This window comes from Miniopterus schreibersii (assembly GCF_964146895.1).
Source record: "Miniopterus schreibersii genome assembly, chromosome: 5".
Classification (NCBI taxonomy): Eukaryota; Metazoa; Chordata; class Mammalia; order Chiroptera; family Miniopteridae; genus Miniopterus; species Miniopterus schreibersii.
In genome coordinates this window covers 5,802,015-5,817,785 of record NC_138106.1, presented here as the reverse complement: position 1 = coordinate 5,817,785, position 15,771 = coordinate 5,802,015, and the positions used below count along the sequence as shown (strand labels likewise).

The following is a 15,771-nucleotide window of genomic DNA, read 5'->3' as shown; positions in this document are numbered from 1 at the left end:
TGCTCCCAGTGCTCTGGCGGGAGGGTCATCAGAGGGGGATGATGGCACACACTCATTGTCTACACTGAGAGGGACAAGGGCTGCGGGCACCCGTGCTCAGGGCCCTCTGAGGCACATGCCAGATCTACTGGCGATCATGGAGGAAAGTGACATGAAGGGAGTTCATATAGTAGAACAGAAAACAGCCATGCCTGCGCTCTCATTGTACAAGGTAACAAAAGGAATTAGGGTTCGGACACCCCTCCACCAAAAAGGAAAGAAATTTAAGACCCAGCAAAACCTTCAGCCAAGAAGATCCCGTCTTCTCCAACTAAAGAGTGGCAAACACAAAATACATACAAAAATTAATCTCAGTCTCCAGGATAAACACTGCTTACCAAATGTATTTCTTAATTCTAACTTCTGAAACCATTTAGTCTCAGATCCTTTATTGTAGGAATTATTTTTCAACCACAGCTAATTTTAAAGTCAGCCCAGGCCTAGTTTGAAGGGTTATCATTGAGGACATGACAATATCCACCTGCTGATTTTAGGGCTTTGGCCAAACATGAGAACATCAGGAAATGGTTCTTATTTTAGAAAGAGTGTGGGCAGGTGCTGATGGGGAGTGAGTGACCAAGAGATGTTGGTTGTAGAAAAAAGAACCCCTGAGATGGGGGACAGAGAGGACGCTCACACACTCCTATACCCAGGGTCCTCCTGCCTGCTGCTCATCACACTTTTAAGAATTTCATTGAGGTTCTGTGTTCCCAGCTGGATTTGAAGCACCATGAGGATGGAGCCCATGCCTGCCATGTTCAATGCTATATCCTCAGTGCTCGCACAGAGCCTGACAAATAATACCCACATGTTTAACAGCTGCATAAACAAATAGCAAACACACAGACCTCTGAGTGCCGGGAGCAGCCCCACACCCCGTTCCACACTAACCTCCACTGCGGACAGTGAGAGGGCTGCTCTGCCCAGAGGCACCACAAATGCAAGAGACTTTCTGGACTTGCAGAAAAAACATGTGGCCTCAAGCCTACCTTTGTTCTAACTTATCAGGGAATAAAACATAATAGAAACTAACAATGTTCCAGCTAAAAGAAAAGTATCATTTGGGTCAAGAGGACTGAAGGTGGAAGAACATGACATAAAAAGAGAAAATGCGGGAGAAAAGCAGTGGACAGGGACAAGGTGGCCCAGGAGAGGGCTATTGAGGGGGAGGCATGCTAGTGCCGAGGAAATGACGCACAAGTATGAGCCCCTGTCCCAGGGAGAGAAAGCCAGGCCTTCTGGAGGAGGCATCTAGGGAGAGAGCGGGAACCCAGACACTGCAAGATGCAGAGAAAGGTGCTAACCAGCCCCAGGCAGAGCTGAGCCACCGAGGGGCACTGGACACAGAAACTCCACGGAGGAAGCGTGGGGGACTTCGAGCCAGAAAAGAGACGCACTGGGCAGAAAGCCCTCTGAGTTTCCGTAAGCCCAGGTTTGCTCTCACAGGTAAAAGTGATAAAAACGGAGGAAAATACAAGGGCGCCTTGAAGTGCAAGTGGAGCCGGAGGAAATCAAGGCCTTACCTGATTTGTTTTTGCACTCGATGTCGTAGCCCGTGATGGGGCTGTTCCCGTCAAACCCCATGGTCCACCTGAGGGTGATTGTGCGAGCCTTCACGTCTTTGATCTCGATTTCGGGGGGGTCAGGCGGCTCTGTGCAATCAACAGGACACGGGGTTAGCTCAGGCCTGAGGTGCTGGGAACTGCTGAGTGGGGTTCCCAGGAGCTTTGTCAGCATCCTTCACAGGAAGATGCTTTCTACCGGAAAGCACTTTTTCTCCTAATCTCGTTCTAGGGAGGAGACATTTCACTTTTCCCAGACAGGCAATCTTCCGAGCACGTGCAGGGCGGGGCCAAACCTGGAGGGTTTGAACACTGCTCTTCTAGGCAGGACTCTATAACTCAAAAGCCATTTTGAGTTAAACGTCAAACGTTAAACTGGTCTTTTCATTCGGATGGATCAGGGCAAGGGTTCCTAAAATTGAGCAGAGAAGGCACCTACTGCCCAGTCATCTGACCCAGGTCCTTTCAGGACTTGGTTCCATATTTGGGCCGCACCCTGATGTATTCACAGGCACTGCCAAATGCTGCTTTCACATAGTCAGCTTTTGGGAGAATTAATAGCAAGCTGAGTCCACAGGTGCCTGAGCCTGGGCATGTACTTACTGTCCTGAAATAGCTGTGTTTCCCCCTCTTCTGCTGTCTCCTTCCTACCTTGCACTGTGAGCTGGATTATTCCGCGGTCCTCCCCATAAGAATTGATAGCGTGGCAGGAGAAGAAGCCAGAATCTTCTCTCACCGTCGGCAAAATCTATGCGTAAAGCAGAAAGAAATCCATCTCATCTAGTACCATGGAGGGAACGGGCAATTCGAAGGGTTTGGGCTGTAAAAATCTCTCCATTCTCACCCTCCTCCCACCCCCAGCGCGTGTGCTCACGCACGCACACATGCACGCACACACACATACACACACACGTCTGACAGCAAATTATTTCAGCACAGCAGGGCAGACGGACGGGTTCCGCGTACGTTAGTGACGTCAGCGACTGATTGGTTAGATTGGATGCAGACGTTATGTAGAACGTCATGGTCAAGGTGATACATATGCCACACATACTTTCCCCCCATAGTCTGCCTTTAAAGCATCCAAAGGAACTCTGGCTAAGGAAACAGATCTATAAATACTGCATTAAAGCCTCGGTTTCGAAGGACCCTCATTAGAGGTTGACTCTGGGACTGCAGGATTGGACCTGGTAAGTGAACCAACGCCGCGCTTCAAACGCACGCCTTTTCCCCACGTGTGTGCTCAGCATCACCTCTCCCCGCACCAAAAGCATCACTCAATTAACTACCAGTTGTGCTCAATAACATGAGACTAGAGTACTCTTTTCCAGCTTTTGTGATTCTGTTTGAAGGGCAGGATTTTGTTACGTTGGACTTCTCCAAAGCAGCAAATATTTTTCTCTTTTTATGGGAAGTTAAAACCTGCGACAGCATGGGCTGTCATTCCTCCAGGATTAACTGTCATTAAGAGACTCTATTTCTCACACTTCTTTATTACAGTTGGGTTCCCTGCCGTGTTCGTAATAATTCTGCTCTCAGTAGCACTGAGGATAAAGCACCGTTTTTGCAGGCTGCTCACTAATCCCCCTGAACAAAGGGGAGAGAAACGGCGCTGCACAAATAAGCTCCCAAGACTGTGTGCTCTGTAGCAGCCCCAGCACCCACCTAGGTGGAAAGACAGGCTCATTCTGCCAGTGAGCTCAGATTCCGGTCTGCAGCGTGCCCGTGCCTTTACCTGCAGGGTAGAAATCACCTCCTCTCCCACCTCCTTGGTGGACACCAGGTAGCGGGCCATCTCGGGGTTGATGATGCGGTCCTCCTTCTCCCAGCGGACGATGATGGGCTTCTCGCCGTGCGCCGTGCAACTCACCTCTTTCTTTTGCCCCTGCGTGGCCAGGGTGGTGTTCGGATAGGACGTGATCATCGCGGGAACTGAAACGCAAAGGGGACGCCAGTTACTCGGTAATGCAGGGTTCTGGGTTTGCCCCGCCGTAACACTCAGCTAAGTCACTTTTCAAGAGATGCTTCTTCAAAATAAAATCTATTCGAGGAACTGCGGAGCACAAATACGATGAAAACAGAGGGATGGTGGCAGAAAAATGACACATGACTAAGTGAGTTTTGAGGACTTGCTGTCTGTCCTTTTCTTTTTAATGATGGAAAGCTTTATTGCATTCCACATGGAGGACATGCCTTGACTAAGTCATAGGCCTCTGGTTTAGGCTTTTCCCATCTTACGCTGCAAAAATTGCTTTTCTTTTTACTTATATTTCTCCTTTGGAAGAGGCCCCACCAAAATGGTTAATAAGTTCTGTATTTGGTCAAAAGTATTCTGGCAAGCCCATGTTCTCTTACCTACCCAAATATTTTCAGCCCTTTCAAAGAATGGTCTAAGGATTTTTTTAAAAATGGATCACTGCCCGGCCAGTGTGGGTGAGTGGTTGAGCATCGCAGCCCATGCACCAAGAGGTCGCTGGTTCAATTCCCAGAAGGGGCGCATGCCTGGGTTGTGGGCTCAATCCCCAGCAGGGGGCGTGCAGGAGGCAGCCAATCGATGATGTTTCTCTCTCATTACTGTTTCTGTCTCTCTCTCCCTCTCCCTTCCTCCTCTCTAAAGTCAATAAAAAAATATTTTTAAAAAATGGATCATTATCATGGCTGTTCCCAATGCTGATGTCAGAAGGTATGACCTTTTCATTTGTCACAGTCATGGACACCGAGAGATGACAACGTACCAGAGCAGTGCTTTCCCGCAGATTTCTGAAGTATAACAAGTGGATGGGGTATTTAACAGGGACTGGTACCAAAGAGAGGCTATGCCCACCCTGCCAGCAGGAGCAAAGAAAACTGAAGAGGGCTTTGTTCAAAGACTGCGTACTGTGGGCTTCTCCTGCAAAACTGCCCCTACTGAGGGTCGTTATATATCAGTTTATAAATTCCCTTCACAATCAGGATACCATCCAACAGCCACTTCATGTCCAGCAAGTCTGCATTCTTATGGTATAAGGGAGCCTCATATGACCTACTTTCTTGCAGCAGAAAGGTGCAGTGATGCAGTGGCTCTGTTGTGACCAGTCAGGGAGAGCTGATTGTGTACTCTGCATCCAGTGACATTGCCTATTTAGTGTGAAATGGAAATGGCAGGGGATTTACACCACTGGAACTGGCTAGTGCTAGAAATCAGGGCTTCTTCCCTCCCTCCATCCCCATAGCTAGTTGTTTAACATTGACCAGAACCCTACATAGGAGGTCATGTCACACACTAATGATTTGAAAGGGTATCCACAACACACCAGAGTCACTGATAAACTGTTGGGTTTACCAAGACAATAACTAATCTTACTCATAACAGTAAACCTACATATATGAACAGCACATCCCTGCATCTTTGCACAGGTAATTCAGCAATAATTGATGCATACATTGATTTTTCAACACAAGGCTATAGAGAGAATAGAAAATTTATGTTAATCAATCACTGATATTAAAGATTAGTTCCAAAACATACTCTCCTTTTTTAATGGCTCCATCAATAACACAAAACTGATTCAAATGCATTTTTATTTTTTCCTCCCTCTCCAGCTCTGCTGAAAATACCACTGAAACAGTAGCAAAAGGAAATACCAAGCACCCTGGCTAGACAACCTGCCTGTCACAATCACCCAGTTCAACCCCTTCATTTTACAAAGAAAGGAGGAAACCAGAGAGGAGGAATGAGCATCGAAGGCCCAGATACGAGAGTGAACCAGGATCTGACTTTAATGGCTCGCACCCTACAACCATCATCATCATCATCAATGACGGCCCCCAACGTAGAGGGTGACCAGCCTTCCATATGCCCCGGATTTCTGGAAATGGTTGAGCAGGAAGGCCCTGCATCAGAACAAGCCCTGTCATGATCAGAACAGAGGTGGGAGAGGAGCGAGTGGGACCAAGAACAAGGCAACCAGGCTGTCCCGGCACCCGCGCTGGACCACAGGGGCAGGGACCCTTGGGTTTCCAGCTGGGAGGGTTCGGGAGAGATGATCTGACACAAACATTTTCAACTGCTTCTGCAGCTACTTTTTAAAATATCGCCTCCTAACATTTGACTATGAACTATTTCAAACATATAGAAAGCTGAGCAGCCATATATCCACTGTCTGGGTTCTATAGCGAACATTTTGCACACAGGCCTGAATCGCAATTATTTCACTGTCCTCTCCTCAGTCAATCAAAATGCACTAGAGGCCTGGGAGCCTTGGGTTCGAGTAGTGCCCCCCTCACCCATGTCATATCAGAAGAAGAGGTGAGAAAGACACTAGAGGGAGCAGCTGGGCTCCAACCTCATGCCACCTGGGGACATACTGCTACGAATGGACAAGACCATCGCTGCCCTGAGACTCTGCTTTCTCATCTGACACCTAGGAGAGCAGGGGTGGGGCTCAGGAATGGATTCATTTAAAGCTCTCCAAGTGATCCAGTCCACGAGTGATTGAAACATTGCAACTGGGTGATCCCCAAGGCTTTCCCCAGCTCTAACTCTCCTCCCCTTTCCCATTTTCTTCCTAATCCCCACTTTCTTCAGCCCCTCCTTTCTTTCCTTCCTTCCCCATTTTTAGCTCTCTCTCTCTCTCTCCCCCCTTCTCTCTCTCACACACACATACAATTCCATAACAATAGCTAATTTTGATGCCTGCTGACTGTGTGCCAGGAAAATTTCCACATACTAGGCATGTGTTTAATCCATACGACAACCTGATGGGATAGAAATCCTGGCCATGGAAATGACCCGAAACATAGTTATAAGTAGCATTTTAAGTAGATTCCAAATTATGCAATAAATATGTGTGAGATGCACAGAAATGACATTCTGAGAAGATTCATTGTATTTAAATTGATATTAACAGATATATATGTACACGATCAAAGATGACCAGACACCAAACTATTTTGAAAATTTAGATTAGAATGTAAGAGAATTTTTGGATTCATTTCATACTTGACATCTTATCCCCCCCCCCCCATTTATTAATAAATAAAAAACTGGCTAAATGAGAAATCATTCCCTCTATATCCCTCTCCTACCCCTGATCAAAAGCTCTATGTCATTTAGTAAGGTTTTTTTTAAAATATATTTTTATTGATTTCAGAGAGAGGAAAGGAGAGGGAGAGAGAGACAGAAACATCAATGATGAGAGTCTCATTGATTGGCTGCCTCTTGCACGCCCCTGACTGGGGATGGAGCCCACAACCCGGGCATGTGCCCTGACCAGGAATTGAACCCCGACTGCCTGGATCCTAGGTCGATGCTCAGTTGCTGAGCTACACTTGGCTGGTCAGTAAGGTTTTTAAAGCATCAATATCACTATAGAGTAATGCAGTAAACCTGGCTTCTTTAATCCCTTTGATAATGACTCTTCCAGGGTCTGGGAAGCCAGCGGGCCTAGGCTGAGCCACACGTGGTAAATAATACATCTGCGCTGCTGTATCCTTCACGTTTCAGATCACTTTACACGCGTGATCTTACAGCAGCACGCGTGGTCTCGGCAGAGAAGGGAACTCTCAACACTGCGTCTCACTGAAGCAGGATCGGGAGGTGAGTAATTGGCTAAAGCCTTGCAGCTTCTAAATGGCAAATCTAGCCGATGCCCAGGTCTTCTGAGTCCAAGTGCAAAGCCTCCTTGCCTACCCTACAGGAGCACCAAGGCTGGTCCACGGGCACAGGGCCTCCAACCACAGGGCCGTGGGGCAGCCAGGGCCTCCTTGGAAGCCTCTCTCTCTGGGGCTGGATCCATCTAGGGAGACTCCCCATGTCCTCTTGACAGCTCCATTTCGTCAGCCCTGAAGTAGCACCCCAGCTTCTCTTCCACAAGCCAATTGAGTATTTGAGAGATGATGTTGGCAGGACTGGCAGCAGGACTTGTAGGACCCACAGCAGAGTGACAACCGGGAGCCCTTTGTTCAAATGGCAGGGGGAGGGTCGCATTAAAGTTCTGAAATCAAACGCTTGTTCCTTTCTTCTGAGGCCTCCATTGCCACATGTCACAGCGATTTACAGTTTCTATTTAATGTCCTGCTCCCTCGGGCTTGGGGCTGGGTGAGTGCTGACCCTCCCGGGCACCCAGGACCTGACCCGAGACTTGGCATGTACACATGTGGTTCCCATCAGCTTCCAGGGCTCCCACCAGGTGACTCCCATTCCCAGGGTTTGGATGGATGACCCAAGGCTCCCAGAGTCACCCTCTGGAAGCTCCGTGGCGTTGCTGCCTCTGGGCAGGGAGGGCTGCCACCATGAAGTCCGACCTGGATCTTCCAGCACACACCCAGGTCCCCACGGGTGAAAAACCACAGTGATTCCTAGACGGGTGCAGAGAAGTGGAGGCCTGGGGCCCAGGGAGGGGGACAGCAGGCACCTAAGCATCCATTCTGGGAGGCCAGAGGTGGCCGGAGGTGGGATAACACCAGAGCTAAAGCTCCAAGTCCCCAGTTCATGCCCTGTTGTTCCCCTGGACATCACTCATAAAACACAAATTCAAAGAAAGAATTAACAATTTCAAGATGCAGCCGAAAACCATTAAACTCCAAATGCAGGGCGCCCAGGGACTCAGGCACCCACGTCACTGCACTGGTCACACATCCCGGTCACTGTCCTGGAGGCTGGTGAGTTCCTAGGCAGCTGTGACTGTGACTGGTGGACAAGAGCAGCCTGGTCACCTAGGGAAAGTAAAGAAGCTGAGAGGAGCCAGTGTGTTGCGTAGGACGTGGGCATCACGAACCAGTCATAAAGGTAGAATGCGGACCCAGGGGCCCCTCTTTCTCTGGTGCCATGACGACAAAAGGCAGACCCTAAGAGAGAAGCCGTTGGTCCCCTTTCTAACACAGTGCTGCCTGTCAACATGATCGGTCATTATAACTGCAGTTCCTATCCCTGCATCACCTGGGGGCCGGCAAGGAACCCACAGCTGCCTTTCCCAGTCACTGTGAACACATAGTCTCAGCACACGTAACATAAAACCCACTGTTAGAACCACTTTAAATGTGCATACAGGTCAGTGGCAGTCAGTGCATCCACACCGTGTGCCACCATCTCCGAAAGTTTTCATCTCCCCCGACTCAAACTCTGTCCCCATTAAACACCTACTCCCTGCTCTCTGCTCCTCAGCCCCTGGCACCACCACACTTTCTGTCTCTATGAATCTGACCACCCTAGGGCCTCCGATAAGAGGAACCATGAGGTATTTGTCCTTTGTCCTGGTTTATTTCACAGAGCACGCTATGGTGCGTCTCGAAACTGTTTTCCTTTCTGGGCCTGAGTATACTCCATGGCGTGTACAGGCCACATTTCATTCGTCCACCGTCCACTGATGGACTCTCAGGCTGCCTCCGCTGTGGCTGCTGTGACTCAGGCCGCTGAGATCACTGGTGCACAAAGCATCCTTCCTGACAATGTCTGCGGCACTTGGCCAGGAGATGCACCTTCTCAGGCCCTCGCAGGCCCAGAGTCTTTCCCTCTGGGCCCTGTGCCCCTCAGCTTCTTCTAGCTTCCTCTCTGTAAGAGCAATGAGACCAGCAGCCCAGAGGCATTGATGGGGATTAATGAGGTTGTCTCAGCGAGTGTGGGGGAGAAAGACCCCCCCAGAAGCAGAGTGCTGCGGCCACTGCTGCAGAATCAGACAGTCCCCCGTCCACATACTTACTGCTCAAGCAAGTTCCAGCAAGCGAGGCTGCCTGCTGGGCTGCTCTAATCCCCATAAAGAAAATGAGTTCTCCAGCCAGGAATTAATCAGTCCTCAGCACACACCAGAATATCTCCTCGGCTGGGTTACTGGGCTTACATAATGAAGTTACTTTGATTATAACCATTAATCAAATATGTGCTTCGGAGAGACCATGGGCTGTATTTGATGTTAAACTTTAGCAAGATTGACAGCATCTCCACTTCCTGGCAGCTTGGCCAGGGCCTCATGACATGATTAATTGTGTCAGCGTAAACACGGAGGACATTTAGGTTTTATATTATATTCACTCTGAACTTGTTTCAAGTCACATTATTGGAAGAAAGTTGAATTATTTTGCATGACAAGTGTGAGTAGTTAACCCCAAAATACTAAAAACAGTATTTCCCTTCCAATTCACATAGATATATGTAGGTAATTTCTTCCTTTATTTTTTCTTGTCTGGTTATGCACATAGATGCTATATTTGCCTAACAATAAAACTTCTTAATAATTAGGTAGAAAAAAGTAGCACGTAGACTTTGATTTCTTGCAATCAGTGATAGTAAAAAAAATAAAAAATGTATGAATATAGACTACATTATTATGAAAAAATGCATGAGGTCCAGAATATTAATTAGAAAAAAACACACCCATGGTGTGTTAGCCATCCCCCAAGGCAACCCCCAGGGATCCTTGAATCTTGGTATGCAAACCATTCATAGCTCCCTCCTACATTTTACCACAGTTGTTGGTCTTTGTGACCAATAGTATATGGCCCAAGTGGTGGCAAATCACTCTGAGATTAGATTATGAAAGGACTGCGGCTTCCACCTTGAGCACTGAAGTTCCTTCTCTCTGATCACTGGCTCTAGGGAAACCCACCATGGTGTCACCTGTACACCCAGACGGCCCATGGAGAGCACCGTGAGGAATGCTAGTGTCTGGCCAGCGGTCTGCTAGAATCCGAGGATGGCCAGCAACCCTGTTGCAGGAGCTTGGACGTGTAAAGCCTTCTGCCTTCTAAAGTCGTCTGATATAGTTCTTGGAAGGCAAGAAGTTTCCATGGACACAGAACCAGCAGTGTCCAATGGCCTGGGATGGATACACAGAACAGGTCCAATGCCACCTTCTAACTTTTGAGCAGGTGCTTTCTGTACAGCTGTTTAACACGGAGAAGCAGAGAGAGAGAAGATAACCACATCCCCATTAATGCTCCTGGTGGTGACAGGTCTCACATTCTGTTAATACCAGTGCTCTGGCGTTCAGGACAGGGTCTCCTGGCAGCTGTGCTCAAGCCACCTCCGCCTTTAGGGCACACCAGAGGCTTCTTCTCCCTGAAGGGTCTTGTGTAAGATGGGCCAGCGCCCAGGACTTTGATCCTGCAGCCCCACCTGATTTTAAATTTCTGACATTTCACCTTTTCTTTGAAGCCAATTGACCACTTGGTCTTCATGCCACGTTACTATCCACTCCCACAGTCCCCTCTTCATCTGGCCACTGGTGACAGGTTCCCATTCACTTGCATCCACTGCATGTGTGTTCTTCTTAATTTGGTCACCTGGATTTGGTGATAATATCTGGCTTATTTAATTTAGTTAGCATTTTTCTTGCATGTCTTTCTCATTTGATTATGCTACCATCAAGTTCTTTTAAAGGTGCCTGGTGTGATGGTGATGATGATGATGATGATGATAGCTAACAAGTATTAAATCCTATACTGAGAGCTTTATGAACTTTTAATCTTTACGGCAGCCCTAGGAGTGAGGTGCCATTATTACACCTGTTCTAGGAGTGCAGTCACTGAGCGAGGCACAGACAGACTGCATGTCTCACTGAAGGCCACGCAGGGAGTAAGTGGCAGAGCCAGGAAACGCAGGCAGACCATGCGTGCTTTTCCACCTGGGTGTGCGTCCTTAAACAACCGAGATTGGTCACGCCTGGTTTTGAACTGTATACACAATCTGACTATATACATCTGCATGGATGTGTAAACATGAGCACATTTGTGAGTGTGTTGGAGGCATAGATGACAATTCCTGGACCACTAGAGATTTTGAATTATTTTAAATTCTTTCTCCGAAGTTTTATATGAAAGCCAAGCTGACATGTATTTTTAATAATATCTGTTAGGATATAAATATACTGTTATATATATTTTTCTTTTTTAAGAGCTTTCTCTCTCAAAAAGAAAAAAACCCAAAGTGCTCAGGTGGTCTCATGCCCTATTTTACAGGTTTGCTGAAACAATGGCTGGCGGAGAGAGGCTACGGAGAGACAAAATAACCAGTTTGCAGAGACAGAAACACCTCTTCCGAAAAACAAGCAACAGCTAGAGCTGGCCTTGGGGGAGCCTGATCCCGCTGCCTTTGCCTTCTGAATTCAAAGCAGGGGAAATTCTCCTCACGCACCGAATTGTAAGATTAATGGTCCTAAAGGCTGGAGATCGTGTCCTAGCTCAGGAGCAAATACGCCAGAACAAAACTGCGCGCGCGCACACACACACACACACACTAGCACAACTGCACAGACACACATTAGCATGCCAGCACACACACACTAGCATGCCTGTACACACACACAGACTAGCATGCCTACACACATACATAAGCACGCACACACACTAGCATGCCTGCACACACTAGCACATCTGCACACACACACACTAGCACACCTGCACACACACACTAACATGCCTTACACACACACACACACCAGCACGCCTGCACACACATGCACTGAAAACCGGCACTCTCTCTTGCTTTATGCTGTGGGCTTATGAGCTTCAGATCCAGGCATAAAATCAGTAGACCCTCACTTGGCACATTTGTGGGATATTTTCAGCGGAACTGCTAGCAGGCGGCACTCTTGGTTCTTCTGTTTGTGGCAGCTGATAAATCTTCCCAGGGAGAGGTAGAGAGGAGTGAGGGACTCCTGGCAAGCAGCACTGTTAATCAGGAGGTATTTTATGACCTAGTGGCTCTCAGGGGTTTTCGGATTTCAGAGGCTTGTGAAGCGACATGTGTCACCGTCCCTCTCCGGGGAGGCGAGCAGGCACTAATTGAGGTATTGACGGCTCTAAATGAAGCAGAAACCCGCCAGGAAGACTCAGCCCTGACGAAAAAGCGGTGGCAAGCAGTGCACACGGGAAGTTCGCGGTTCTCACTGAGCACACTGCACAGGGACACGGGCCCTGCGTCTCAGCACACAGCCACAGGAGCGATCTGTGGAAGTGTTACTTGGAAATCGTCCTCTTCATGGAATCCCCAGTGGGTTGTCTTCATAGATGAAGACTGATACTGTGGATTTCCCTGATGCTTATATAAAGCAGGTATAGGGAATCTTTAAGGGTGTCTCCAAGTACTTAGGCACGTGCAAGGAGGTTGACCGGCTCACATGTAGCGGCCCATGAGGAAAGACTGTAGCACCATTCTCTCCATCCGATTTGGAGAGCATCTGTGCAACAGGCGCAGGGGGTTTCACCTCATTTCACCTTTTCTATGTAACATGGAAGCATGGAGCCTGCAGGGGGGTCCTGGTGCCTGGCAACAGCACCCAGGACCTCACATTGCCCGGCAAGGCAAGAAGCACCCTTTTTAAATTGGGTTGTTGGTTTTCCTGGTGTTAAGCTGTCTGAGTTCTTTATAAATGTTGGATATTAACCCCTTATCTGACGCATCGTTGGTGAATATGTTCTCCCATTCAGTAGGCTGTCTTCTCATTTTGCTGACAGTTTCCTTTGCTGTGCAAAACCTTTTCAGTTTGATGTAGTTCCATTTGTTTATTTTCTTCTTTGGTTTCCCTAGAGAATATAGTCAATGATGTTGAGACAGTGGGGTGTGGCTCCAGGCCGGTGCCTGGGACAGTGGGGTACCACTCTGTAGAGTGCGTGGTTTCCGGCCACCGTGCTGTGCATCTGAAACTGGCATGGGATGGTATCAAGTGTAAACTGTGGTTGCAAAAATTAAAAAACACAAAACATCCTTCCTGTCCATCTTGCACGTGAAGGAACATTAGGACATGGTGAGAACACATTATAGTTAGCCTTGGACAACTGTTCTTTATACAAAGGTCCAATTCAGCACCAACCGAAGTCCCCCTGGGTCGTGCAGCACAGACGCGGACAGGCAGCCGCAGCCTCTCCCTGGAAAATTTCCCCTGCGCCTGCTCCTGCCTCATCTTCTCACCCTCAAATTTAAAACCAAACAGCGACACAAAGCAGGCTGGTCTGACATCTAGGGTGATCTGAGAAACGTTTGCTGGTGGCAGGCATCAGCCCTCCATCTCAGACTAAGGAAAATCCCTCAGAACAAACAGCCCCCCCCCCCAGTAAGGTCTGACTGTTGTGACTGCTTTCCACAAGCTCTAAGTGCAGGAAAGCTGAGAGCTCAATGAGGGGCACACTTTTGAGACGTTGCAATCAGCACTAATTGCAGAGATGAGGTCTGAGAGCTTAGCGAGCCTGCCTGGAGCCACTGGGACGATGACTGTCCCCTCATCTCTGGAGTCAGGGACTCTCAGAGCTGGCTGTTACGGCTGATGAAGCATGTGGCTTCCTCAGTGACAGCAGCCTGTGGCAGGAGCTTGTTAAGGAAGCCATGCGGGAGGGGGAGTAGAGGCTTTGCAGGGTATGCGGCCAAGCCTGGACCTGTCTAGGATGGTGTCAAGTTTGAAGAAAATGACACCAAGAGGAAGGAATAAGTGAGGAGCTGTATCTGATTTTCCAGACTCTGTATGAGGAACGTCTGCCCATATCAGCGCTTCCCCATCTCTCTCTCTCAGCATCCACTCCTCTGTACACTTCCACCCTGCAGATCACATCTGCTTGGGCTGCTCTGACGATTTGATTTGTTATAAAGCTCTGACACCCCGCCCCCCCCATTTTCAGCTGCAGCCTCACATCTCGGGACGTCAGCCAGGTACCGCCAATCAGATGGCACGCCACCACCTCAACATGGGCAAAATGAAATGTGGCAACTCTACCCCCAGTCTTCCTCCCTGTCCCCATGGCCAATCAGTGGCCTAGTCCTTCCAGTCCGTGTTCATAGCATCTTCCAAACCAGAAGGGTTTCTGGATGTGAAAGCGAGAACATGGCTGGAAACACCCTGAACGGCCTCTCTAACGCAGGTGATACTCAGGAAAGCCCTATCCACACTTCCACCTGCTCAGACAGGTTGGTGATGATGAAGGATGGACACCCCCACCCCGAGCTGGGGTCCCTGGGAACTACTCGGGCATGTCCTAGATTTCAGATGGGAGAGGAAGAAATGACATCAGGAGGAAGCAAAATGAATTCTCAAAATAACCTGCAGCATCATCGCAACACCTGGGCTCAGTAACTCTTAGCATGTGGCCAAGTATAAATATAATGGGGATATTTTAAAATTGAAAACAAAAATCTCTTTAAATATCCTATAATCCAGTTTATTTCTCTCCAAAAGGAATTGAGCCATCTAATCTTTCAGGAACTAATTGCCAATACACTGTAACCAATGCTGTTTCAAACAAAATTTGGTTAAATTACCATCAAGAATACATCTGGAGACACTGAAACATCTCTGGCCTCTTGGACTTAGTCAACGGTTTAGGAGAATGTTAAGGAGACAAGAAAAAATAAGTTTGATCTTCTATGAAAACAATTACTGTTATTTTGCAATGTGTTTATCTTTTCTAACAATATTTCATCAGAAATGTGGCATATCAAGATGGAGGCCACATCGCCCTTGGGAAAGCTCCTGTGATGGGAATCCAGGTACCCAGCTTCCCCTATATACACCAAGATTATCTACAGCACAGACAAATACGAGTTTAAGTCCATAAATAACAGTGATGCTTAAACAGAGTGCAATCATTGGCAACAAAAAAAATCTGAAATTCTAATTTGAAGTTTTGATGTAGTCACAAATTACAAAGTTAAACACTGACTTTCATACTTTCTAAAATGAGTATCTGTGATTTCATATCATTTCAAGTGACACTAATTAGGACAACTGTCTCAAGGGCTAGGCACAGGCACACACACCAGAGAATTTCCAAACTAAAAGTGCCACCTGTTTCCAAAAGATAACATGTCATTATTTCTTGTCCTAAATTGATCAGTCACTTAAATATTCTATCAGTCCTATTGTAGTTGACAATAGGCTCTTGATAATATAAGTTGGACTGAATTAAATGCCATCTTTTTAAAGTAGGCACAGTGCATGCTTGGAACTGATGGCATATAACATGCATGTATTGGACACACACCACACACTCAGGTTATTTATTGGTGAATGATGAAAACCCCAGTCCATCCGAGACAGGCCAAGTGCATGAAAGACACTGCTGGCAACTGTCCCTACAAGGGACATCCCTGGGTTTTTACAAACCTCGATCCAATGAGAAAATAGCCCTGAAGATACTGAGGAAGCAGCCCTCAATGTTTACAAGTCACTTTCCCTCAGCAAATAAGCATCTTCTAGCCACAGAAAGT

The 15,771-nt window shown here is 47.7% G+C and overlaps 1 protein-coding gene across 1 annotated transcript in view; it reads right to left on the bottom strand.

Annotated features, from left to right (window-relative positions):
- The window catches only part of DSCAM (DS cell adhesion molecule), a gene marked incomplete at its 5' end in the record, with an annotated part of 333,650 nt that overhangs the window by 98,217 nt on the left and 219,662 nt on the right, over nucleotides 1-15,771 (bottom strand). The window contains 3 exons of the mRNA XM_081138830.1: nucleotides 1,563-1,691; nucleotides 2,253-2,349; nucleotides 3,337-3,533. Coding sequence (XP_080994956.1) covers nucleotides 1,563-1,691; nucleotides 2,253-2,349; nucleotides 3,337-3,533 — 423 coding nt within the window. The remainder of the gene's footprint in view (nucleotides 1-1,562; nucleotides 1,692-2,252; nucleotides 2,350-3,336; nucleotides 3,534-15,771) is intronic.